This window comes from Hemiscyllium ocellatum, chromosome 19 (assembly GCF_020745735.1).
Source record: "Hemiscyllium ocellatum isolate sHemOce1 chromosome 19, sHemOce1.pat.X.cur, whole genome shotgun sequence".
Lineage (NCBI taxonomy): Eukaryota > Metazoa > Chordata > Chondrichthyes > Orectolobiformes > Hemiscylliidae > Hemiscyllium > Hemiscyllium ocellatum.
Genome location: NC_083419.1, coordinates 42,575,409 through 42,597,262, shown reverse-complemented (window position 1 = coordinate 42,597,262; position 21,854 = coordinate 42,575,409). Strand labels below are relative to the sequence as shown.

General features: G+C 41.0%; 1 protein-coding gene across 1 annotated transcript in view; it reads right to left on the bottom strand.

Moving 5' to 3' along the window:
- Positions 1-5,879: 5,879 nt before the first annotated feature.
- nrip2 (nuclear receptor interacting protein 2) overlaps positions 5,880-21,854 on the bottom strand; it is a 60,679-nt gene continuing 44,704 nt past the window's right edge. Inside the window, exons 4-6 of the mRNA XM_060839405.1 lie at positions 18,192-18,331; positions 8,615-8,667; positions 5,880-6,052 (exon numbers count right to left, since the gene is read on the bottom strand). Coding sequence (XP_060695388.1) covers positions 5,939-6,052; positions 8,615-8,667; positions 18,192-18,331 — 307 coding nt within the window. The 3' untranslated portion in view covers positions 5,880-5,938. The remainder of the gene's footprint in view (positions 6,053-8,614; positions 8,668-18,191; positions 18,332-21,854) is intronic.

Genomic DNA, 21,854 nt, shown 5'->3' with positions numbered 1-21,854 from the left:
GTAATGTATGATACCCTATTTTATGTTTTGGTTGTTTGTAGAATAGATTCGTAGTTAGTTTTTTTAAAGTTTCATATTGGTGTCATTATTATATTGTAAAGTGGAATATATTAGTTTGTATTATTTTTGTAATTTTGTTAAAAAAAATCTTAATCTTTTTCAATAAAAATATCTATTAAAAAAAGCTTCCAGTCCTGTCCCTCCCTTAGACATGTTTCTGTAATGGCTATAATATCCTACTCCCACCTACCTAACCACACCCTGAGTTCATTTGCTTTACCTGTCACCTGAAATAGCTGCAATCTAATCCAACAGGCATTCCTTGCTCTGTCGCGTTCCAGCCTGACCAGTCTCTCCGCTATACTGGTTACTATGATAGATTTTTTTTAAACGTAATTTTCCTGTACTTGGAGCTATTGGATCATTTGATTGATTACAAGAAAAGCAATAAGGGTGGCAGCAATGCCAGTGAAACCAACCTATGTTCTGATTCTTTAAATGAATGAATTAAAAATGCTGACATGTACATGTACTCTATTCAATCAGTGCCACATCTGACCCATCAGCTCCATGCACAAGGACAGGAAAATCTACCCCAGGTAAAGGATCTCTTAAATCCTGAGCCTGTGTGTGTGATTTGCTCCATAATGAGTACTCAATCTGAGAAAGTCAGTACTTCAAACGGACAAAGAGAAAGTATCAATGAGTCAGTCTGGGTTTTGCTCCTGAGCGGCTGATAACTGAGCAGCATTGGCAGAGATTAAGCTGCAGTTTACTGGGAGAAAATGTTAATTATTGCAAGCTTATGTTCAGTGAAAGTCATTGAATATTAACTGCAAACTTCTTAGTAACCTGAACAAAAATGTAGCAAAAAAGAAAGACATGATGCTACCTGCACACCAGAATGTATAACAATAAAGAGACAACTGTTCAGTTTATTGAAGCTCAGAAGAACTGCTGACTGAGCTAACCCATCTGTGCCTGTATTGCAGCTTGTAGATACAGCAAAGTGGGCGGCACGGTGGCACAGTGGTTAGCACTGCTGCCTCACAGCGCCTGTAGACCTGGGTTCAATTCCTGACTCAGGCGACTGACTGTGTGGAGTTTGCACGTTCTTCCCGTGTCTGCGTGGGTTTCCTCCGGGTGCTCCGGTTTCCTCCCACAGTCCAAAGATGTGCACGTCAGGTGAATTGGCCAAGCTAAATTGCCCGTAGTGTTAGGTAAGGGGTAAATGTAGGGGTATGGGTGGGTTGCGCTTCGACGGGTCGGTGTGGACTTGTTGGGCCGAAGGGCCTGTTTCCACACTGTAAGTCTAATCTAATCTAATCAAAGATTTCACTGGACCCAATCAAAACCCATACTTTTACAATCTATATTTGGATATTACATAGTGCATAGCCACAGCTACAGTTAGCAATTGATGTTTGTGCAGATAGCACCAAATCCAATTCTCCCTCCCACAGTTCTGGGACTTGAGTTCTGACCTCTACATAATTTCTGGATTGCTGATAACACCAGTATGAAACTGAGTAATACTTTGAATCTCTCCAGTTGATCTGCCTGTTGTTGAGATGATGCTGACCAAATCTGAATTGTATGCTTTTCTGCCTAATCGGTGTTTATTTTATGCACTACACAATCTACCCTGTGTTCCGAAGTCCCAGGAGTAATATGGAGTGAATTAATTTCTGCACATGCTGATGGATTTATTTCAACTGAGAAATAGAAGCCCGGTTTACACTCTGCTGTTTTACAACACCAGTTTATTGTCAATAATAAAGGGCACACTAGAATAACAAGGTAATGTATAATACTGGCAAAAAGACTGATCAACAAACATTATTGGCTGATGTGTGCTTACTGCTGGAATGTCTGCCCTGGAATAATGTAATGTGTAGTGGGGGACTGCTCATAACATTGATCTTGTACAGTTTTGCAAAATGAAACAAACCACTCAAAGCAGTTTCAAAAAAAAATGTGGTATCTCCATAATCAAGTGGCAAAAATGTTGACTTTCCACAATCTGATTTTGATTTTTCCAAACTCAATACTTCTTATTATAAAACCATTTTAATGAGTGACAAATAGTTTGGATTTAATTCTCAACTCCCACACCAGCATCAAATTCTGATCTTTTGCTTTGTTCTCTAATCTTTATTGTATAAAAGAGGCAAAGACTGTAGAGAACGTGAAAAACATTTTCTTATTGTTTTGCAGAAAGATTGTTGTCTGCTTCAGACAGAAAAGCTGCAAGGAAAATATCATTATGTTTTGACAATTAGAGTTGCAGCTCATTAAGATTTAACAGCTCCATGTAATACAGAAATTTGTATTTCATTTTGAAAATACATGGAAATTGCCATTTATAGGGAATGTGATAAGCTTGAATTACTTTCTCAGGTGAATTATTTATATATATTGTATAGAAAATAGTGTTCACTCTATTAAGGTGTATATATAGCTATTTGTCTGTACTACTACCATATATTTTTCTTTTGAGTGTGTTAAGTTTCACATGCTGTATCGATAAAGGTTATTAACCTTTTACTTTCTAATTTTCATAATAGAATCCCAGTTTCCACCAAAACACCATTTGACATGTTAGGATTCAGGTCTGTAACATAACCCCTTTCCTACTTTAATTTTTTGCATGGGAGCATCATACTGTTGCCCTCAAGTCAATACTGGACAATTTATTCAGAGAAAGAGAGTGAAATCATTCAGAGGTTAACCAGTTGCACAGCTGAATTAACCATACCAGGCTTGAAGATCATGTTAGACAGGCAGGAAGAACACAGCAAGCCAGGCAGCATCAGGAGGTGGGGAAGTCTATCTTTCAGGTGTAACCCTCCTTCAGGACTGGAGGTGGTGTAGGGGGAGCTACAGATAAAGGGGGTGGCAGGGACAGGGTGGTGAAGTGGGGATAGGTGAAGACAGGCAGAGGATTTGACCTGGTTGGTCAATGGGAAGAATGAATCCAGAAGGTGGCTGGGAGGGGTGGAAGGGAGGGGGAGAGATTATTTGAAAATGGAGAAATGTTGAGTCCTCCGGGCTCAAGGCTGCCCAGGCGGAAGATGTTCCTCCAGTTTGCGGTTGAGTTCATTGTGACAATGGAGGAGGCCAAGGATGGTCATGTCGGAAAGGGAGTGAAAAGGGGAATTGGAATGGGTGGTGACTGGGAGGTCCGGTCGGACCCTGCAGGCTTGGCAGAGATGCTTGGCGAACCATTTCCTAAGTTTACATTTGATCTTCCTGATGTAGAGAAGACTATATTATGACCACCTGATGCAGTAAACTAGGTTGGAGGAGAGGAAGGTGAACCTCTGTCTCATTTGGAAGGACTATTTGGGGCCCTGGATGGAGGTGAGGGGAGGTGGTGTACCGGCAGGTTTTCATCTTTTCTGGTTGCAGGGTTGGTACCTGGGGGTTTGGTGGGGAGAGTGGCACAAACCGAGGACTATCAAAGAGAATGGTCCTGGCAGAAAGCAGAGCGGGTGTGGAGGGGAAGATGTTCTTGGTGGTGAGGTCCAGTTGGAGTTGGCAGAAGTGTTTAAGGATGATGCCATCCTTAAGGATGGCGAGTCTGGTGGGGTGGTAGGTGAGGACAAGGGCACTCTGTCTTTATTGCATTTGCAGGGGGTTTAGAGCAGTGGAACATGGAACAGAGGTGGTATGGTGGAGGGCTGTCTGGATGAAGGAGGGAGGAAAAGCACATTGTTCGAAATAGGTGGACATCTGGGATGCTTGGGAGTGGAATGACTCCTCGTCCGAGCAGATGTGGCAGAGGCAGAGGATTGGGAGAACAGGATGGAGTTCTTGCAGGATACTGGGTGGGAGGAGATATAGTCCAGGTAGTTATGGGATCTGTGGGTTTGTAGTAAATGTCTGTCTGGAGACTGTTGGAAGAGATGGAAATGGAGGAGTCAAGAAAGGGGAGGGAGGTGTCTGAGATAGACCAACTGAATTTAAGGGTGGGGTGGAATTTCTGGATAAAGTCGATGAACTGCTCCAGATCAGCCTAGGCACAGGACGCTGCACTGATGCAGTCATCGATGTAATGGCAGAAGAGTTGGGGCACAGTGCCAGTATTGGTATTTTGTTTGACATAGCCAACAAAGAGACAGGCGTATCTGAGGCCCATATGGGTGCCCGTGAGCACCCCGTAGATTGGGAGGAAATGGGAGGAGATAAAGGAAAAGTTAATAAGGTTGGAGGCCAAGGGAGATGTGAGTATCAGAGACAAAAATAAAAATAGTTATTTTAAAGAATTATTTTGGATTTTTTGGTAATGGCACTGTGTAGAAAGGCGAACACTCTCACTATTGATGGTTGCCAACTTCTGAAATATCCAAAATATTTGATTAGATTAGATTACTTATAGTGTGGAAACAGGCCCTTTGGCCCAACAAGTTCACACCATCCCGTCGAAGCACAACCCACCCAGACCCATTCCCCTACATTTACCCCTTCACCTAACACTACGGGCAATTTAGCATGGCCAATTCACCTAACCTGTACATTTTTGGATTGTGGGAGGAAACCCACACAGACACTGGGAGAATGTGCAAACTCCACACAGTAAGTCGCCTGAGGCGGGAATTGAACCCGGGTCTCTGGTGCTGTGAGGCAGCAGTGCTAACCACTGTGCCACCCACTAATATACAAAGATCAGAATATTTATCAGATTATTTTTCATTTGGATGAACTGACATATCGTGTTGCACTGAAATATTGTTAGATGAGGTTATTTATTCCCATGTTATTCTGGAGTCAAAGTGATGGATATAAAGGATGTATGGTAATGGACTTTTCTTAATATAATGGGCGTAAACGGGATATGGGTATGTCTCACTTTCTCCATATGGCTATGTCTGTTGGAGTACAGGTTAGTTACTGGCAAAAGATTTGGTCAGAAGAACAAATGGGGGCAGGCTTGATGTGCTGGAATTCTAAATAATGGGAGTGAAATAAAAGGAGGATTGAGTTCACTAGAGTTGTGTATAATAGTAGTGAAAGGGAAACGATTTATTGGATGGAGTTTTATTTACATGAAACTGGCTGCAGTTTATGGTGACAGAAACAGAAAACTTCTCTCCATCTGTTGGCCATTGATCTGAGGGAAGAACTTCTTGACTGTTGAACTGGATCATGTTGAGATGCTGGAAACTGCTCGCAACATCTCAAGTTTTTTTTAAAAAGCTGCAGATGTTGCTGTACTTACTTGTGTTGCACCTGAGCGCTGGGTTTTTTTAATGTTCTAAATAGAAAATGTTGCAGAAATTCTTTTCTATATACTGCCTTAATTGAAGCTTAATTGTTGTAAATCTGAATGGTATAGAAATATCAGTGTCATTCAAAAATATATTTGCATTTGTTGTTGACCATTTCTATTACAGTAATAACTGCTACCAGGAACTTTCTGCTCACTGTTACTTCAGCATTTCTGAAGAAGATCAGATTAGTTACTCCTCAAAGAAATCAGGTAGGCTGCTGTACATGTTGAAACAAATAGCTCAATTAGACTGCGCAAAACAGCCATGAGAGGAAGTAACCTTTCAAATAACTTGCTGTTATAGTTTTGCCCATTGCTGAAGCTATTTGATAAGAAGCAAATCAGTTATTTTTTCATGCCACAGTACACAAGGCTCAGAGCAGCAAAACAGACAACTAAATGAACAGGTTTTGTATTCCCAATACTAGTTAGAAACCTGACATGAACAAACCTTTTGGTGATTTAAGAGGATGATGGTAGGAAAGGAGAGGCAATTTATATAATTGTCCTTTCCTCATCTCAGCTAGCTTTTCTGCTGCAGTGAGACAAGCCAAAGATTATAGCAGATACAGGGGCTCATAAAAAGAAAGAGACCAAGTAACCTCATGTTGTCAATCTGTCATATGTGCTTTTCTTTGTTCAAAATACTAGATTCTAGTGTTTTTTTCACTCTTTTTCTTCCTCCTCTTCATTCTCCTCTTCCTCTGACACATTTAAGAATGGTAGTTGAGTCTCTGACTTTCCCAGCAGCAGTGCTCCTCTGTCCAAGTCAATCACACACTGTGGGTAAGAAATAACATCTTTTTCCATGGGAAGTAATAAATAGTGAAAATTACTAGCAGCAAATGTTGAGAGGAAATTGCATTGTTCACTAACTTTCACATAATAAATGTACCCACATGCACTTCATAGAAGTAAAAATGAATGTTTTCCAAACATCGTTCAGTTAGAAAAGGCAATTGCAAGCTTGATGAAAGTTTAAATTTTGAAGAGACCCTTGAGAAAGGAGAAAGATGGAATGGTTTATAGAGCCTATTCAGCAGCCCTGGAACAGTGGAGGGTACATAACTATCTGGTGAGTTTGCAGTGTTTGGGGAACAGAATCATGTGGAAAGTGCTAATAAGGGTGAGTATAATGAATTTAAGTTTTCAGGATGAGCAAGAAGTCAGTGTAAGTTAGGTAGGATAGTGCTGGAGGAGACCATAGTTTTGATAGGTTGTGGACATCAGGAATTTAAACATGGAGATTGCATTATAATTTAGCACTATTCTTGCCTCTGAGTAGGTTGTGGGTTCAAATATCACAACTTCTCCAAGATAGAACTACAATGTTGAAGATCTTTCTTTCATGTGAAATGTCAAATCACAGCCCTATGTCTGTCTAGATTGACAGAAAATAACCATGGCACTAGAAAATGAGATTGTTCCCATCATGCAAACCAGAAGTGCTCCCTGAAATAAAACCAGCTAAAACACAAAATCATGTGAGGCAGAGGTAGGGTCAATAGCAAATTCTTTTCCCTATGATAGGGGAGTTTAGAACTAGAGAGCATAGATTGAAGGTGAGAGGGGAAAGATTTAAAAGAGACTGGAGGACCAACTTTGTGACACACAGGGTGGTACATGTATGGAAATGAGCTGCCAAAGGAAGTTGTAGAAGCAGCTGCAGTTACAACATTTAAAAGACATTTGGACAGGTACATGAATAGGAAGGGTTTAGAGGGATATGGGCTAAATGCAGGCAAATGGGACTAGTTTAGTTTAGGTAACCTGGTTGGCATGGATGAGGTGGACCAAAGGATCTGTTACCATGCTGTATATGACTGTATGAGTTGTTTAAAAGCAGAATGCTGGAAATCTAAAATTTAAAAAAATGTAAAATGCTGGAGAAACTCAGCATATCTGGCAGCATCTGCTGTGAGACAAACAGTTGAGTCTGATGACACTTCTTTAGAACAAGTTAGTCTCATTTACTACCCTGTGGCTTTTGTGTCTGTTTTAATAACAACTATTATACAGTAATTCATTATAAAATGCTTTGGGATGACCTGAGAATACAAAAATAGGGCAGTTGATAAGTACAAGGGGAACGACAAAATTTTAAAATACTACTCTTGGAAAAGGCAGGATGTGCACTGTGAAATGCTGATTGGGATATATGCGCCAGTTAATTCAGAGCGAAATGGGGAAGTATCAGATTGAATGGGGAGAGGGTGATAGTGGAGATTGATTGATTGGTTGTGCCAGCAGAAAGTGATAGTTATCAGTAAAGTTTGCCAAAAATTGATGTTCACACATTGCCAAAATATGAAATGGGAGACACAGTTATTACAGAAGATAATCTACTGGCTGATGACTGTGTTGGGACTGGCAGGAGTAAAACCGTAAAAGAACGATACTGTAGAGTAGGAACATGGAGTAGGATTAGTTTAGGTGATTTACTGTACTTCTTTGCATATTTTCACATACTATTTTCTGATTGGGTAACAAGAGTGAAGCGGTGAAACGATTTGTAGTTTGATTATCAGCCTACTGAGGTAAAAACAAGGACTGCAGATGCTTAAAAACCAGAGTCTAGATTAGAGTGGTGCTGGAAAAGCACAGCAGGTCAGGCAGCATCCGAGGAGCAGGAAAATCGACATTTCGGGCAAAAGCCCTTCATTGGGAATAGAGGCAGGGAGCCTCTGGGTGGAGAGATAAATGAGAGGGCGGTGGGGGTGGGGGAAGGTAGCAACGAGTACAATGGGTGAATGGGGGTGGGGATGAAGGTGATAGGTCAGAGAGGAGGGTGGAGTGGATAGGTGGAAAGGAAGATAGGCAGGTAGGACAGGTCATGGGAACGGTGCTGAGCTGGAAGGTTTGAGTGGAGATGATGTGGGGGAAGGGGAAATGAGGAAACTGGTGATATCCATATTGATGCCATGGGGTTGAAGTGTTCTGAGGCGGAACACCAGGGATATATTTCCTTCCCCATCCATTTCCATTTTCCGCAAAGACCGTTCCCTCTGTGACTACCTGGTCAGGTCCACGCCCCCCCTACAACCCACCCTCCCGTCCTGGCACCTTCCCCTGCCACCGCAGGAATTGTAAAACCTGCGCCCACACCTCCTCCCTCACCTCCATCCAAGGCCCCAAAGGAGCCTTCCACATCCATCAAAGTTTTGTCTGCACATCCACCAATATCATTTATTGTATCAGCCTATTGAACCATGTCATGAACACTCCTTCCACTGCCAACACATTTTTGTGGGGATTTGAAACTAGATCTTTTGACCCAGAGGTTGAGTCGCAAGAGGGACTGTTGGAAATAAAAATAGAGACAGTCAGAGACTTATTACTCACTTTGAGAGACAGCAGTGTCTGAAGACCAAGAGATAGCTCACAATCCTCATTATCTGCAAAAAAATGCACAACATTGGAAAGTACAAATTTAGATTATTTACTAAAGTGCCCTTCCACATTATTACTGAGCAAGGAAGCATAAAAGGCGAAGTATTCTTCCACGTATTTACTGGTAACGATGATCTTCAAGTTCATCACTAATTGCCATGAACCTGGAACATATGTTCTGGAAGATCAAAGGGACAAAAATGTCTCTCATTACAGGATGGAGTTGTACAGTGTTATATGACAGCTCTGTGCTTAACTAATGGGAGACTGAGTTTTAATGTTATATTCTGGTACAATAAGTGCCCACTGTCTACTAAAACTACAATTAAGATGGATACAATCTGAGCATGATCTTCTCCTGAGGTAGCTTGTGTACCATCTAATGACCAATTAGCATTGGCAGAGGTTCACCACCAGTCTTCTGTCGAGATCAAAGTATGCTGAATGGAGAGATGAAATGAAAACGTAAATCTCTCACTTCTGTGCTAAAACAAGTAATGTTGAAAATGATGCACTTAAGACTTTTGCAATATTTCCATGTCTTCTTAATCCTCAATCAGCCGTAATTTTAATTACAATACAGTTATGATTAGATTCCCTACAGTGTGGAAACAGGCCCTTCGGCCCAACAACTCCACACTGACCCTCTGAAGAGTAACCCACCTAGACCATTTCCGTCTGACTAATGCACCTAACACTATGGGCAATTTAATATAGCCAATTCGCCTGACCTACACATCTTTGGACTGTGGGAGGAAACCTGAGCACCCGGAGACCGGGAGAATGTGCAAACTCCACGCAGGCAGTCACCTGAGGCTGGAATCGAGCCTGGGATCCTGGTGATGTGAGGCAACAGTGCTAACCACTGAGCCACCATGCCACCCTTCTTTGAGAAGAAATTTTTGTGCAATGCCACTGATGTGCTAGCAGTTACACTGAGGATTTTCTACCTGTTCATGAAAGGTGGTTGAATTTCTTTGTGATGTAGTTCTGTGGACATCAGTAACCACTTTAAGTCAATTTATAATCCTTTATTTCCAACTATAAAACTTGAGCGCATGATTAATTCCACAAGGGATTGTTCAAGTAAGCTTCTTATAAATGATTTCTGTTGCAGGTTTTTTTCCACTTTAAACAGACAGTTCTTGTTTCATGTTTTATTGTTTTCCAGCTAATTTTCCATATCTGCATTTTTGCTTTGCTTTTCCCTTATAAGCTGTGACCAAATCTCCATTTTTTTGACAGTCTTGCAAACCTGGTGATAACAGTGTTCTTTCCTCAAAGTATCAAACTGAGAAAGTAAACAATCTCTTGTCAGGTTAAAATGTGTTTACAAAATCATGAATAACAGCAGGTTGTTCCCTTTAAGTATTAATACCCCTCTCTATATTCAGACTTGGAATTTTACACTCCTGAAAGTTACATTTGCTTCTTCCATCCATACAATAGATAGTTAGGGTCTGGAATTAATTGCTTAGAAATGTGGTGGAAATGCGGTCAATCAAGGCATTCAAGAGAGTACTGGATGATTATTTAAACGGGAGCCAGGTGTACAATTAAGGGGAAAAGGCAGGAGATTGTCACTATTTTATTGTGGTCATTCGGAAAGCTATAGTAAACACAATGGGCCAAATGCCACTGTAACAATTCTATGGTTTATTGAAGAGGTTTCCAAACCTCTCCCATCATGTGTATGTCAAAATGTTTCCTAATTTAATCCCTCGAAGGTTGGGCTCCAAGTTTTTAGATCCTAGACTTTAGTCACCCCAGCAAAAGAGCTGAACTGCAGAGGTGAAATGAGTATGTTTGGCCTTCACAACAGTTTGGCTAAGTGTGGCATCAAGAAGTGCTAGTGAAACTGGACTAATTGGAAATCAGGGGTAAAACTTCTCACTGGTTTGAATTATGCTTCGCATAAAGGAAGGTTGTTGTGGTTGATGGAGGTCACTTATCTCAGTTCTGTATATCTCTGCAGATGTTCCTCAGGATAGTGTCCTTGGCTCAACTGTCTTCAGCTGCAACATCAATGACCTTTCCTCCACCATAAGGTCAGAGGTGGAGAATAATTACACACTGTTCAGTGTGACTTATCAAATACTGATATGCTGCGAGACCTGGAGAACACCCAGGCTTGGGCTGATGTGGCAAATAATATTGGTGCTTGGTGTCAAGCGGTGACCATCATCAACAGGAAGGAATCAAAACATGGCTCTAGATACTCAATGGCATTACCAGTGATGAATCCCCACTATAAACAACCTGGAAGTTACTATTCACCAAAACTGAAATGAACAAGGCTAGTGGTTACAAAAGCAGGTCAAACTTAAAAATACCAACAACTTTCCCCAGTGCCTGAATAGACTATCCTTCCATTTGGAAGTCAGTTGTGTTTGTTGCTTGGCTATGGTATAGCACGTCAGGAGAGGTATTTCTGCACTCCTGCCCTCTAGAGATGAAATTTCTATAAAACAGTCATTTTTTTAAAAAAGTGAAAGTACAGTAGTTTCCCTCTATAACTTTTGTATTACCCTTAAGGACAGACTGGAGGGTGCTTTAATCTATTTCTCTCAATGCATGATCTCAGAGTTTAGAAGTACAGTGTAAAGAGACAGTTTGATATAAACTATAACACCCTTCTACACTACCCAGTACATAAGCTTAGGGTTTCACGACGAGCTTATCTTCAAGCCCCAAATCCTAAGATTAACTTATTTTTTAATTATGAAAAAATTGAATTGAATTGAATTTATTGTCATGTGTACCAAAGCACAGTGAAAAGCTCTGTCCTGTGAGCAATACAGGCAGATCAGATGGTTAAATAGCATAGATAAGTAAACAATAGCAGCAAAAACAAATGCTGAATGTCAAGAGTTTGAGAATCCATTCAGTATTCTAACAACTGTAGGATAGAAACCGTTTTAAAACTGGCTGGTACACGTGATCAGACTTCTGTACCTTCTTCCCGATGGTAGAGGTTGTATAAAACATTGCCAGGATGGGATGGATCTTTGAGAATGCTGGCGGCCTTTCCTTGACAGCGGGTCTGGTAGATGGATTCTATAGATGGGAGGTTAGCCTTTGTGATTGTCCAGGCTAAATTCACCACTCTCTGTAACCTTCTCCGATCTTGAATGGTACAATTGCTATATGAGGTAGTGATACATCCAGACAGAATGCTCTCGATGACACATCTACAAAAGTTGGCAAGGGTATTCACCATCTTGCCAGGTTTCCTCAGCTGCCTGAGGAAGAAGAGACATTGTTGGGCCTTTGTAATCAGTATGTCCACACATAGAGTCCAAGAAAGCTTGTTGTTGATGACCACTCCCAGGAGCTTGACACTCTCCACTCATTCCACCTCTGTGCTGTTAACGTGCAGGGGGGCATGAGTAACATCTCGCCGAAAGTCAATAATGACTTCCTTGGTTTTGCCAGCATTGAGAGCTAGGTTGTTCACAGTGCACCATTTTTCCAGGTCTTCCACTTCCCGTCTATAGTCTGTCTTGTCACCATCTGAGATTCGACCGACTATGTTGATGTCATCAATGAACTTGTAAATGGCATTCGTCTGGAATTGGCGATGCAGTCATGGGTATACAGTGAGTATAGTAGGGGGCTGGGTATGCACCCCTTGGGGGGCTCCACTGTTGAGTGTTATTGTCGATGAAATATTATTCCCAATCTTCACTGATTGTGGCCTGTGGGTCAGGAAACTGAGGATCCAGTTGCAGAGAGTGAGGCTTAGTCTGAGATCACTAACTTTAGTAATCAGTCTCATGGGAATAATAGTGTTGAAGGCTGAACTGTAGTCAATGTGTAGGATTCTTACATAATTGTTCTTGGTGTCAAGATGTTCTAGGGAGGAGTGAGGGGCATCTGACGTGAATCTGTTGGTCCGATAGGCAAATTGGCGTGGGTCAAGAGTAGTCGGGGGGGGGGGCTGCAATTCACTAATGCCATGACCAGTCTTTCACAGCACTTCATAACCACCGAAGTTAGAGCCACTCGATAGTAGTCATTGAAACAAGCCGCATGAACCTTCTTAGCACAGGATGATGATGGCCCTCTTGAAACAGACTGCAGGGAGAGGTCAAAGATGTCAGGGAGGACCTCTGCCAATTGATCTGTGTTTGGCCTGATACTCCGTCTGGTCCCATCATTTTCCTTGGATTCACATGAAAGAAAACTGATCTGACCTCTGATACAGTGACTGTTGTGATAGGTTTGTCAGGACTTGTTGGAATAGGTGTTACCTCCCCACCGAAAGTCTACTCAAAGCGAGAGTAGAAGTCGTTGAGACGATCTGAGAGGGATGTGTAATGGTCTGCTATCTTGCACTGTCTCTTTTTAGAACCTGTGATGTCATTCAGTCATTACTCATTTTCTTCCCAATCTTGGTCCACTGTTGTTAAAATTACTAGAAGAGGCATGTGACTTTGGTTTAACCCTTAATGAGATTGAGACCCTGGATAGTGTAGGATTAATGATGTAACCATGCAGAAGTGCCTCCAAGCTGAAGCCCAAATGAATTTCACACAGGTACTACAGCTGACTTTGTCATTAGAAAATGCAGCAAGTGGAGCATATGAGTTACAGGGTATTCCCATGGAAGTGGACACCCTTGCCAGTCCAACTGAGCTTGAGGAACACCACTTGAGAGAAAGCAATTGCATAGTCTGACTCAGGACATATCCCGAACAGAGGGACTCTAGGTCAGCCCACAGCAAAACAAAGTCAACCCTCTGCCAAACTGTTAAAATTTTCTTCAGGGTCTGGCTGGCAAGCTACTGTAGTTGCTGTCAGTGTGTGGACCTGAGACAGCTAATGAATTCCACTGGTCCTAAATTGAGTAAGGGAACCCGTAGGTTGGTATGCAGGCGAGTGCACACCCTGGAAAGTTCACCTATATCTGGAGATGCTCCAGACATGAGGCAAGCTACTGTGCATTACATGCTGCCTGTATCAGAGGCAGAGTTGGAGGAAAGTGACCCGGTGCTAAAATGCTCCAGGAGGAGCTCCAAAAAAAAATCCAGTCTATGTCCTCAGACTCCGATAGGGTGCTATAGTGATTGTAATAAGGTCAGCCAGGTGGATCTCAGAATATGAGTTCCCTGATTGGGGCTGTTAACCTGTTCAAATCAGGAGCCCTGGCTGACAGACATAAACTGGAGTGACAGATATCCTTTACCCTCAGAGCTAACTCTGAGGGAGCAAGAGCAGTGTCAAAGAATCTCCAAATGTAAATAAAAGGTGATTAGGTGATGGGATACCAGCCTCTGTAGAGTTATTTCAACCAGCACTTGCAATTTTTCTAACACCAGAGAGGGCCTCCAAACTGAAAAGGTCAGCACATGCTGACCGCACACCCCCTGCTTCTTGCTTCATTGAACTCCCTCAACTGATGAATTGTGATAAAGATATTTCATATTACTTCCAACATTTGGCAGAACAAGGACCCCTTCAAAGGTAGCGCAGCCATTAAAAACAGTTCCAGCTGACATTAACAAAGCAACCTGATGGGCAGAAGTAACAAAGTACTGTGAGGTAACAGCTGAGTATAAAGTATAATTAGGTCACTGCGATTTTTTTTTGATTAGATTAGATTCCCTACAGTGTGGAAACAGGCCCTTTGGCCCAACAAGTCCACACCGGCCCTCTGAAGAGTAACCCACCCAGACCCATTTCCCTCTGACTAATGCACCTAACACTATGGGCAATTTAGTATGGCCAATTCACCTGACCTGCACTGTGGGACTGTGGGAGGAAACCGGAGCACCCGGTAGAAACCCACGCAGACACTGGGAGAATGTGCAAACTCCACACAGACAGTCGCCCCAAGCTGGACTCAAACCCAGGTCCCTGGCTAACCACTGAGCCACGTGCTGTTTGAGAACTCTGCCTCTTGCAACTCTCTGACCCAGGTCAGTATTATTATTAAGCTAAAGCATTACATCATATTTGCATCTATATGTAAAAGTGAAGTTTAGCTATGAGATATCCACACTAATTGGGTGGTGCTTCCTTTCTAAGGCATATTATCAGAGCTGAAAACTGTTCAGTAACAATACATTGAACTGTCTCAGATTGTTTTAAAGCGTAACTTAATCAGGAAAGTTAGGATTGCTTGGCATCTTGGGTCCAAAACTCTTCCACCATTTTAACTAATCTCAACCAAAATGAATTGGTTATATGTGTTTACAATAACTTGAGAAAGCTAGTTAGACATTAAACACTCAGATAACATCGCTCAGAGCAGTTTGGCCTGTCATTTCTCCCCCTTCATATTTAGTTTAGGTCAACAACAATTTCTTTGGGACAAAACCAATAAAGGAAAAAGCTTGGAATTCTTATTCTATTCTCACTCCCATTTCATTCAGGCCAGGCAGCATCCGAGGAACAAGAGAATTGACGTTTCGGGCATAAGCCCTTCTTCAGGAAAAGGCATTCCTGAAGAAGGGCTTATGTCCGAAACATCGATTCTCCTGCTCCTCGGATGCTGCCTGGCCTGCTGTGTTTTTCCAGCATCACATTTTTCAACTCTGGTACTCCAGCATTTGCAGTCCTCACTTTCTCCCATTTAATTCAGGCTGCTTTGTGTTTGGATGTCCTCCTTTTCCCTGTTCTCGTAATGTACCCAGACTGTACCTGAACCATTGCCTCTTGAAGACTACCTATTGTTGCATTATATTTCTGTTTAGGAGAAAGTGATGACTGCAGTTGCTGGAAATCAGAGTCAAAACGTGTGGTGCTGCAAAAGCACAGCTGGTCAGGCAGCAATCAAGGAGCAGGAGAGTTGAGGTTTTGAGTATAAACTCCTCATCGTTCCTGATGACGAGCTTATGCTCAACATTGACTTTCCTCCTTGGGTGCTATCTGACCCGCTGTGCTTTTCCAGCTCGACACTTTTTGACTTAAATTTCTGTCTGCTAGTTTTTGACTGCAGTGTACTAGGGCTTTCTCAGTTTGTTGAAATTGTCCACTCTCCTTTTAAGTCTTTTTGTTCTAGATTGCCCTTTTGTCTTTTTCCATAACTGATTGAAACATTAAATACCATGGTCTCTTGTAGGGACTTTTTTTTTTACCTGACTCAGTTAATTCCCAGGACTACATCCACTAATGTCTTCTTGTTTGTTGGATACACAAGACATGCTAAATCAAAAGGTTTCTCCTTCAAAAAATTTCACACTCTGTCCTGCACCACTCAATATAGGTTGTTAAGGATCTCCCATTATCACTACATTATAGTTCTTGCAGTGTGAGTAATTTCTTTGTAAAATGACACCTTTATCTCTTTCCCACCGCTTGGTGGCCCTTGAAAGTTCCAAGGTAGAGATTAATCTGCAGACCATCTAATTGTGAAGAGGTGAACGGGAAAAAGTCCAAATAAATCAGGGAAATTATGAAAAATTTATAAGGAATCATGGGAAACATGGCTGGAAAGTGGCAGTAATTGGGACAAGGAACTGGAATTCTGTGTAAGGGACTTCTTACTTGTTCAATGTATAAGATGCCCAACAAGAGTAGATTCCTCCAGGATCTGGTAATTTTTTAAACAAGTAGATTAGATTACTAACAGTGTGGAAACAGGCCCTTCGGCCCAACAATGATCTGCTGAAGTGCAACCCACCCACACCCATTCCCCAACATTTACCCCTTCACCTAATACTACGGGCAATTTAGCATGGCCAGTTGACCTAACCTGCACATTTTTGGATTGTGGGAGGAAACCAGAGCACCTGGAGGAAACCCACACAGACACAGGGAGAATGTGCAAACTCCACACAGAGGCTGGAATTGAACCCGGGTCTCTGGCGCGGTGAGGCAACAGTGCTATCCGCTGTGCCACCGTGCTGCCCTAATGGGGTTTAAACTATCTAAAAAGTAGTAAGTTAAAGGTTAGACAACAGTGGTCATAATATATGCATTTTAACATAACATTTGAGAAAGGCAAGGGTATGACAAAGACCCAGGGTAATATATTGGACAAAAACTGAGTATTGAATTTGGGGATGATAAAGTAGGCACTAATATTGGCAAAGAAGAGAGCAGAACAGTATTGGAAAATATTTAAAATGGTGCTCAATGGGGTGGAGGGAAAATATAGTCCACTAAAAATAAGCATAAGCTAAACGCTAATAAGTTACCATGGTATATAAAGGACAGAAGGAAAAGATTGAGGAAGGGGAACAAGATTTACATTGGATACATGGACAACAGCAGAGACAGCATGGCAAGGGAGATCAAGAGTTGACCATGAAATTAGTTTACATGGACTGTAAAAGGGGACTTTAATAGGACACCACATAATTAAGATTATAACTCAGGAGACAATGTTTAGAATTGATAGAAATCGAAAGAACTGCAGATGCTGTAAATCAGAAACAAAAACAGAAGTTGCTGGAAAGGTTCAGAAGATCTGGCAGATTTGTGAAGAGAAAGAAGAGTTCATGTTTCAGTTCTGGTGACCCTTCTGTTCTGAGGAAGGGTCACCATGCGCCGAAACATGAACTCTTAATTTCTCTTTAAATACTGCCAGAACTGCTGAGCCTTTCCAGCAACTTCTGTTTTTGTTTCTGATTTAGAATGGATAACTAGCTGCCTTCATGATAGATAGAGCACATCTAAAGAGTAGTTATTCAGTGGTGGTAGGTGGTAAGCAAGATTTCAAAAGGTTTAGTGCTGAGGTGACTTGTTCACAACTTGTTGACAATTGAGACTTCAGAATCAAAAACACAACTTCTAAATTTAAAGATGAAACTTATTTCAGGGTGCAGTCAATAGGAACGCAACAAATAACTATATATTAAATTTTCAAATTGGGCAAATCATTAACAAATTAATTTCAATATGAAAAAGGTGAGATTCAACAATAAAAATAAGGATATTGCATATGACTTATAAAGAAAAGAGACTAAATGGTGTAGAAAAGTAAAAATATTCAGGAATGGAAATGCACAAATTGCTAACTGGCTGCCTCTCCCACAATGTACTTTTCAGGAAGTTAAGGCCAACCAAACTTTGTTTATGTACTAACTTGCACTAAAATTGCTTTCGCCCATCAATCCTATGCTCATTGACCTGCTCTGCCTCCTGGAGAAGCAGAATTTTGATTTCAAAATCCTCATTTTTCTTGTAATTGACTCTAGGGCCTCAACCCTCCCTATCTCTATAAAAGACTACAACCCTGTGAGGAAGCATCACGAGGGACAAGTTAACAAGACTGTAAACAGCAATTCAGTGTTTGCTTCTGGGCACTAGTGAGGTGCAACTTACAACATTGGCAGAAGCATGTTGGATATCCTTAAGATGGAAGGTGCAAAGCTGGCATGTCTTAGAATAATCAAATCTAGATGTCTAGAGTTAAACACAGGAATTAATTAATGTTCAGCCTGATTTTTTACTCAAACGTAAGTCACATGTTACCAGAACAGGCGATGAGCATGTTCTTTTAATTGAAGTAAATAGGATTTCATGTCAAATAATTAATTACAGAATCTCCTACAGTTTACGGAAAATATGAGGTTCTTACCTACTACCAGAGCGGAACACTCTACTTTCTCTTTCCCCAACATGATTTCTAATGTCTCCACTCGTTCCATTGTTTTTGAACTATCTTTGGATCTGTTATCTCCACAGTCTTCACTCTCCACTGCAGGCATTTCCTTTAAACTGAAGAAATGGATAATAGGTCAAACACATCAAAATACAAACTGCAAGAAATTGTATCAAAAGAAATAAGTGATCTACACAGGCTATTCATATTTTATACCTCCTTTAGATGGCCACTAACATTTTGTAAAATATAACATAGTCACTAAATTGTACCAATGCCTCCAGTTGAAATTTTGGGCCTTTTGCTCAAATTTCAAATCCTAACAAAGAAATAGAAAAAAGGAAGCATAAAGATTGAGTCATTAATGTAAGAATGATCTCATTCAAATACGTAGGATTCTTAAGGGGCGTGAGAGGGTAAATGCTGAGAGGATGTTTCCCCTCATGGGAGAGATAGGACCAGAGGGCAAAGTCTCGGAAGAAAGGAGCACCAATTTAAGACAGAAATAAGGAGGAATTTCTTCTGAGTGTTGAAAGTCTTTGGTACTCCTTACCATAGATGGTGAATTAGGGGCAGAGTCTTTGTGTATATTTGAGGCTGAAGCAAGTAGATTCCTGATCAAAGTGGGGAATTAAAGGTTACGGGAAAAGGACAGGAAATTATGCTTGAGGATTGTCTGAGCAGCCACAATTCAGTTGAAAGGCAGATTAGGCTTGAGGGTCCAAATGACATTTTCCTGGTCCTGTTCCTTAAGGTCTTTTCTGTTCTTGCATTTCTCTGGAAACTAATCTGTGTTTCCTAATGGATATGATGTTCCTCAAGACTCTTGTCCAGGCATATTCTGTGTACACATTTTCAAGGCTGATGAGATTCTACTATTCCTCCTCTACACATCACCATGTTTCCATTATTTAGTTCTTCAATAAACTGACACTGGCAGTGTATCTGGGATTTCACCATTTCACACTGGAAGAGCAAAACACCTCGTATATTCTATACTGTTTTCTCTAGCAAGATGTAGTAAGTTAGGACAAGTCTAGCATTTGAGGAATGATTGACAACTGACATGGGAGAACTGAATTAAGGGTGTGCTGATATCACCACATGAAAATGGATGAATGGACTTCAAGTTTGTGCATTGAGTTTATTTATTTCCCTTAAATTGTCATAATATAAAATCTTAACTCTGCCTCACCATTGGAATACTTTCTGAAATTAGTTTTTTTAAAACAAAAGATGTAGCTATGCCTTTTAACATTTATGATGTCGAGTTTGTTGGTGTTGGACTGGGCTCGGCAAAGTCAGAAGCCACACGACACTAGGTTCTGACCAACAGGTTTGTTTGAAATCACAAACTTTTGGTGCTTCACCTGATGAAGGAGCAGCACTCCAAAAGCTTGTGCTCTCAAATAAATCTGTTGCACTATAACCTGGTGTCGTGTAACTTCTGACTTTTAAGACTTAGCCTTTGCAGAACCAGACAAGCAGCAGTAAAAATAAAGATAGCCATTGGAAATAAGGAGTTGCACAGAGTCAAAAGTTTATGCCTGTCAGAGGTGGAATAGTTGGAGGACCTGCTTTGTGCAAAAACAAGCAGAATTTACTGTCTACAGCTGATGAGTTATAAGCAACAATTAATGATCAATTTATTGGTAGGTGCCATGACAAGGCAAAGGTGATGATTTCTCACAGGCTGACCTATCAGAGTGGAGTTAGTTATGGCTTCAACACCCATTGAAGCTTTTCATAGAGACTTCTTGGGGACATCAACAAACTGTTAAAAGATGACAAAATATGAAATAATTGTGAGACAACATCTACATGTATGAGATGTAGTAACCAGGATGCAGAAAGCAAATATGGTGTGTTGAGAGTGTGGACTGTTGAGTCCGCTGTAAAGCTATCTTACGTTTCAAAATCTTGACAAGTTCTGCAGTACAAAAGAACAATGGGCTCTCTAATGCAAAAAAAATCTGATTCCAGGCGTGCAGCCAGAGACTATAACAAAACATAATCAAACAAACAGCATGTGAGCAATAACAAAGAGTGCACTAGAGACTTGGAAAAATACAAGAACATACATGGATACAAGTTGCAAGATCGGACCAGAAAGTGAAAGAACCTGAAAAACGGAAAGCAAGCTTTCTACATTGTGAAAGTAACATGTTGTGTGGGCAAAGTCAAACAGTTTACCACGATTAATATCACACATCCAAACAAAATGGCAAACTCAAATTCTCGATCAAAATCAACATGGAACCATTGCAAACATCCTCCCAGTCAGAATTCTGAAGGATTATGTACCCAGATCATTTAATGTCAATGGTACAACTTACAACAACAAAACTGATTGCATTTAATGGGTCACCCATCCCTTGCATTGGTAAATTGACGAATGCAGCTATGGCAATTCTGCATAGCAACCACAAGTATTTTACCTGCTGGACCTGAATAAACCAGCTGAAGCAAGACAACCAGGATGGAAGTAGTTCAACATTTTAAACATAGAAGCGTACAGCACAGAACAGGCCCTTAGGCCCACGATGTTGTGCCGAGACTTAATCCTAATGTAAAATATAGTAACTTAACCTACGCACCCCTCAACTCACTGCTATCCATGTGCATTCATGAAATTAACAAGATACCATTTACAAGAAAAGAGGCCAGAACACATGCACTGATTCAAGCAAGGACTTACAAAAATTCCTGGACAGATTTAATGGCAAGGGACATTGTTTATAAAATCTCAGATTTTATAAACATCCTAGAACCATGTATACCCTTTTTTTTCAACAATGAAAAATCATTGTTAAGAGCTTACTTAAGGAAAGACATTCCATATGTACGGCAGGGGGCCCATTAATACATGTCTGAATCTCTCAAACAAGCTACTCAGCAGACACTTGCATCCTACAGTACCACAATCCAAATAAGACAATCTGAGAAGTCAGTGCATCTCAAAAACAAAGCATCATATCACATAAGATGATAAACAAATTGCATTTGCATTGAAAAGTCTATCACAACACAAAATCTAATTATTCCAACATATAGTGTTAAATACTGTTTTTAGGATTTGGCATCATAACACCAGTGTGCAAACAAAAACAATCCAGTGAAAATAATTTGGTGCAAACCATTGATAACTGCATCACCTGGACTACAATGATTTAATGTAAAAATTGACTGATGTCTACTGCAAACTTGGTACTAAAAGGTAAAAATCTGCATAAGAATACAGAAATTTCACTACGCTTGCAAGTCTGCAAGTAGACAGTATGGACAGGGGATGAAAATGTGCTTAAGAATGATTTAATAATTTTGGTCATGAGAGATCCAAGATGGCGGTGACTCAGCAAGTCTGAGTCTATAGTGCTCCTCCCAAGGCCTAGGCAAAGTGGGCCACCCTCCCCCACCACACTCACCAAATCAATTAAAAATAGTTTTTACTTAATGTAATTAGTGGTTTAGTACTAAATTTATACAGTTCAGTCTCCTGTAAAAATGACTAGGGGGAAAGGAGCCCCTTCCCCATCCTCCCCAGCTGCAGCAGAGGCATCCGCATCCGCAGCTGCCCTGGGGGACTTACCTACGTGGCGAGCCTCACAGAAATAATCTCCAAACTCAACATAAAGATCG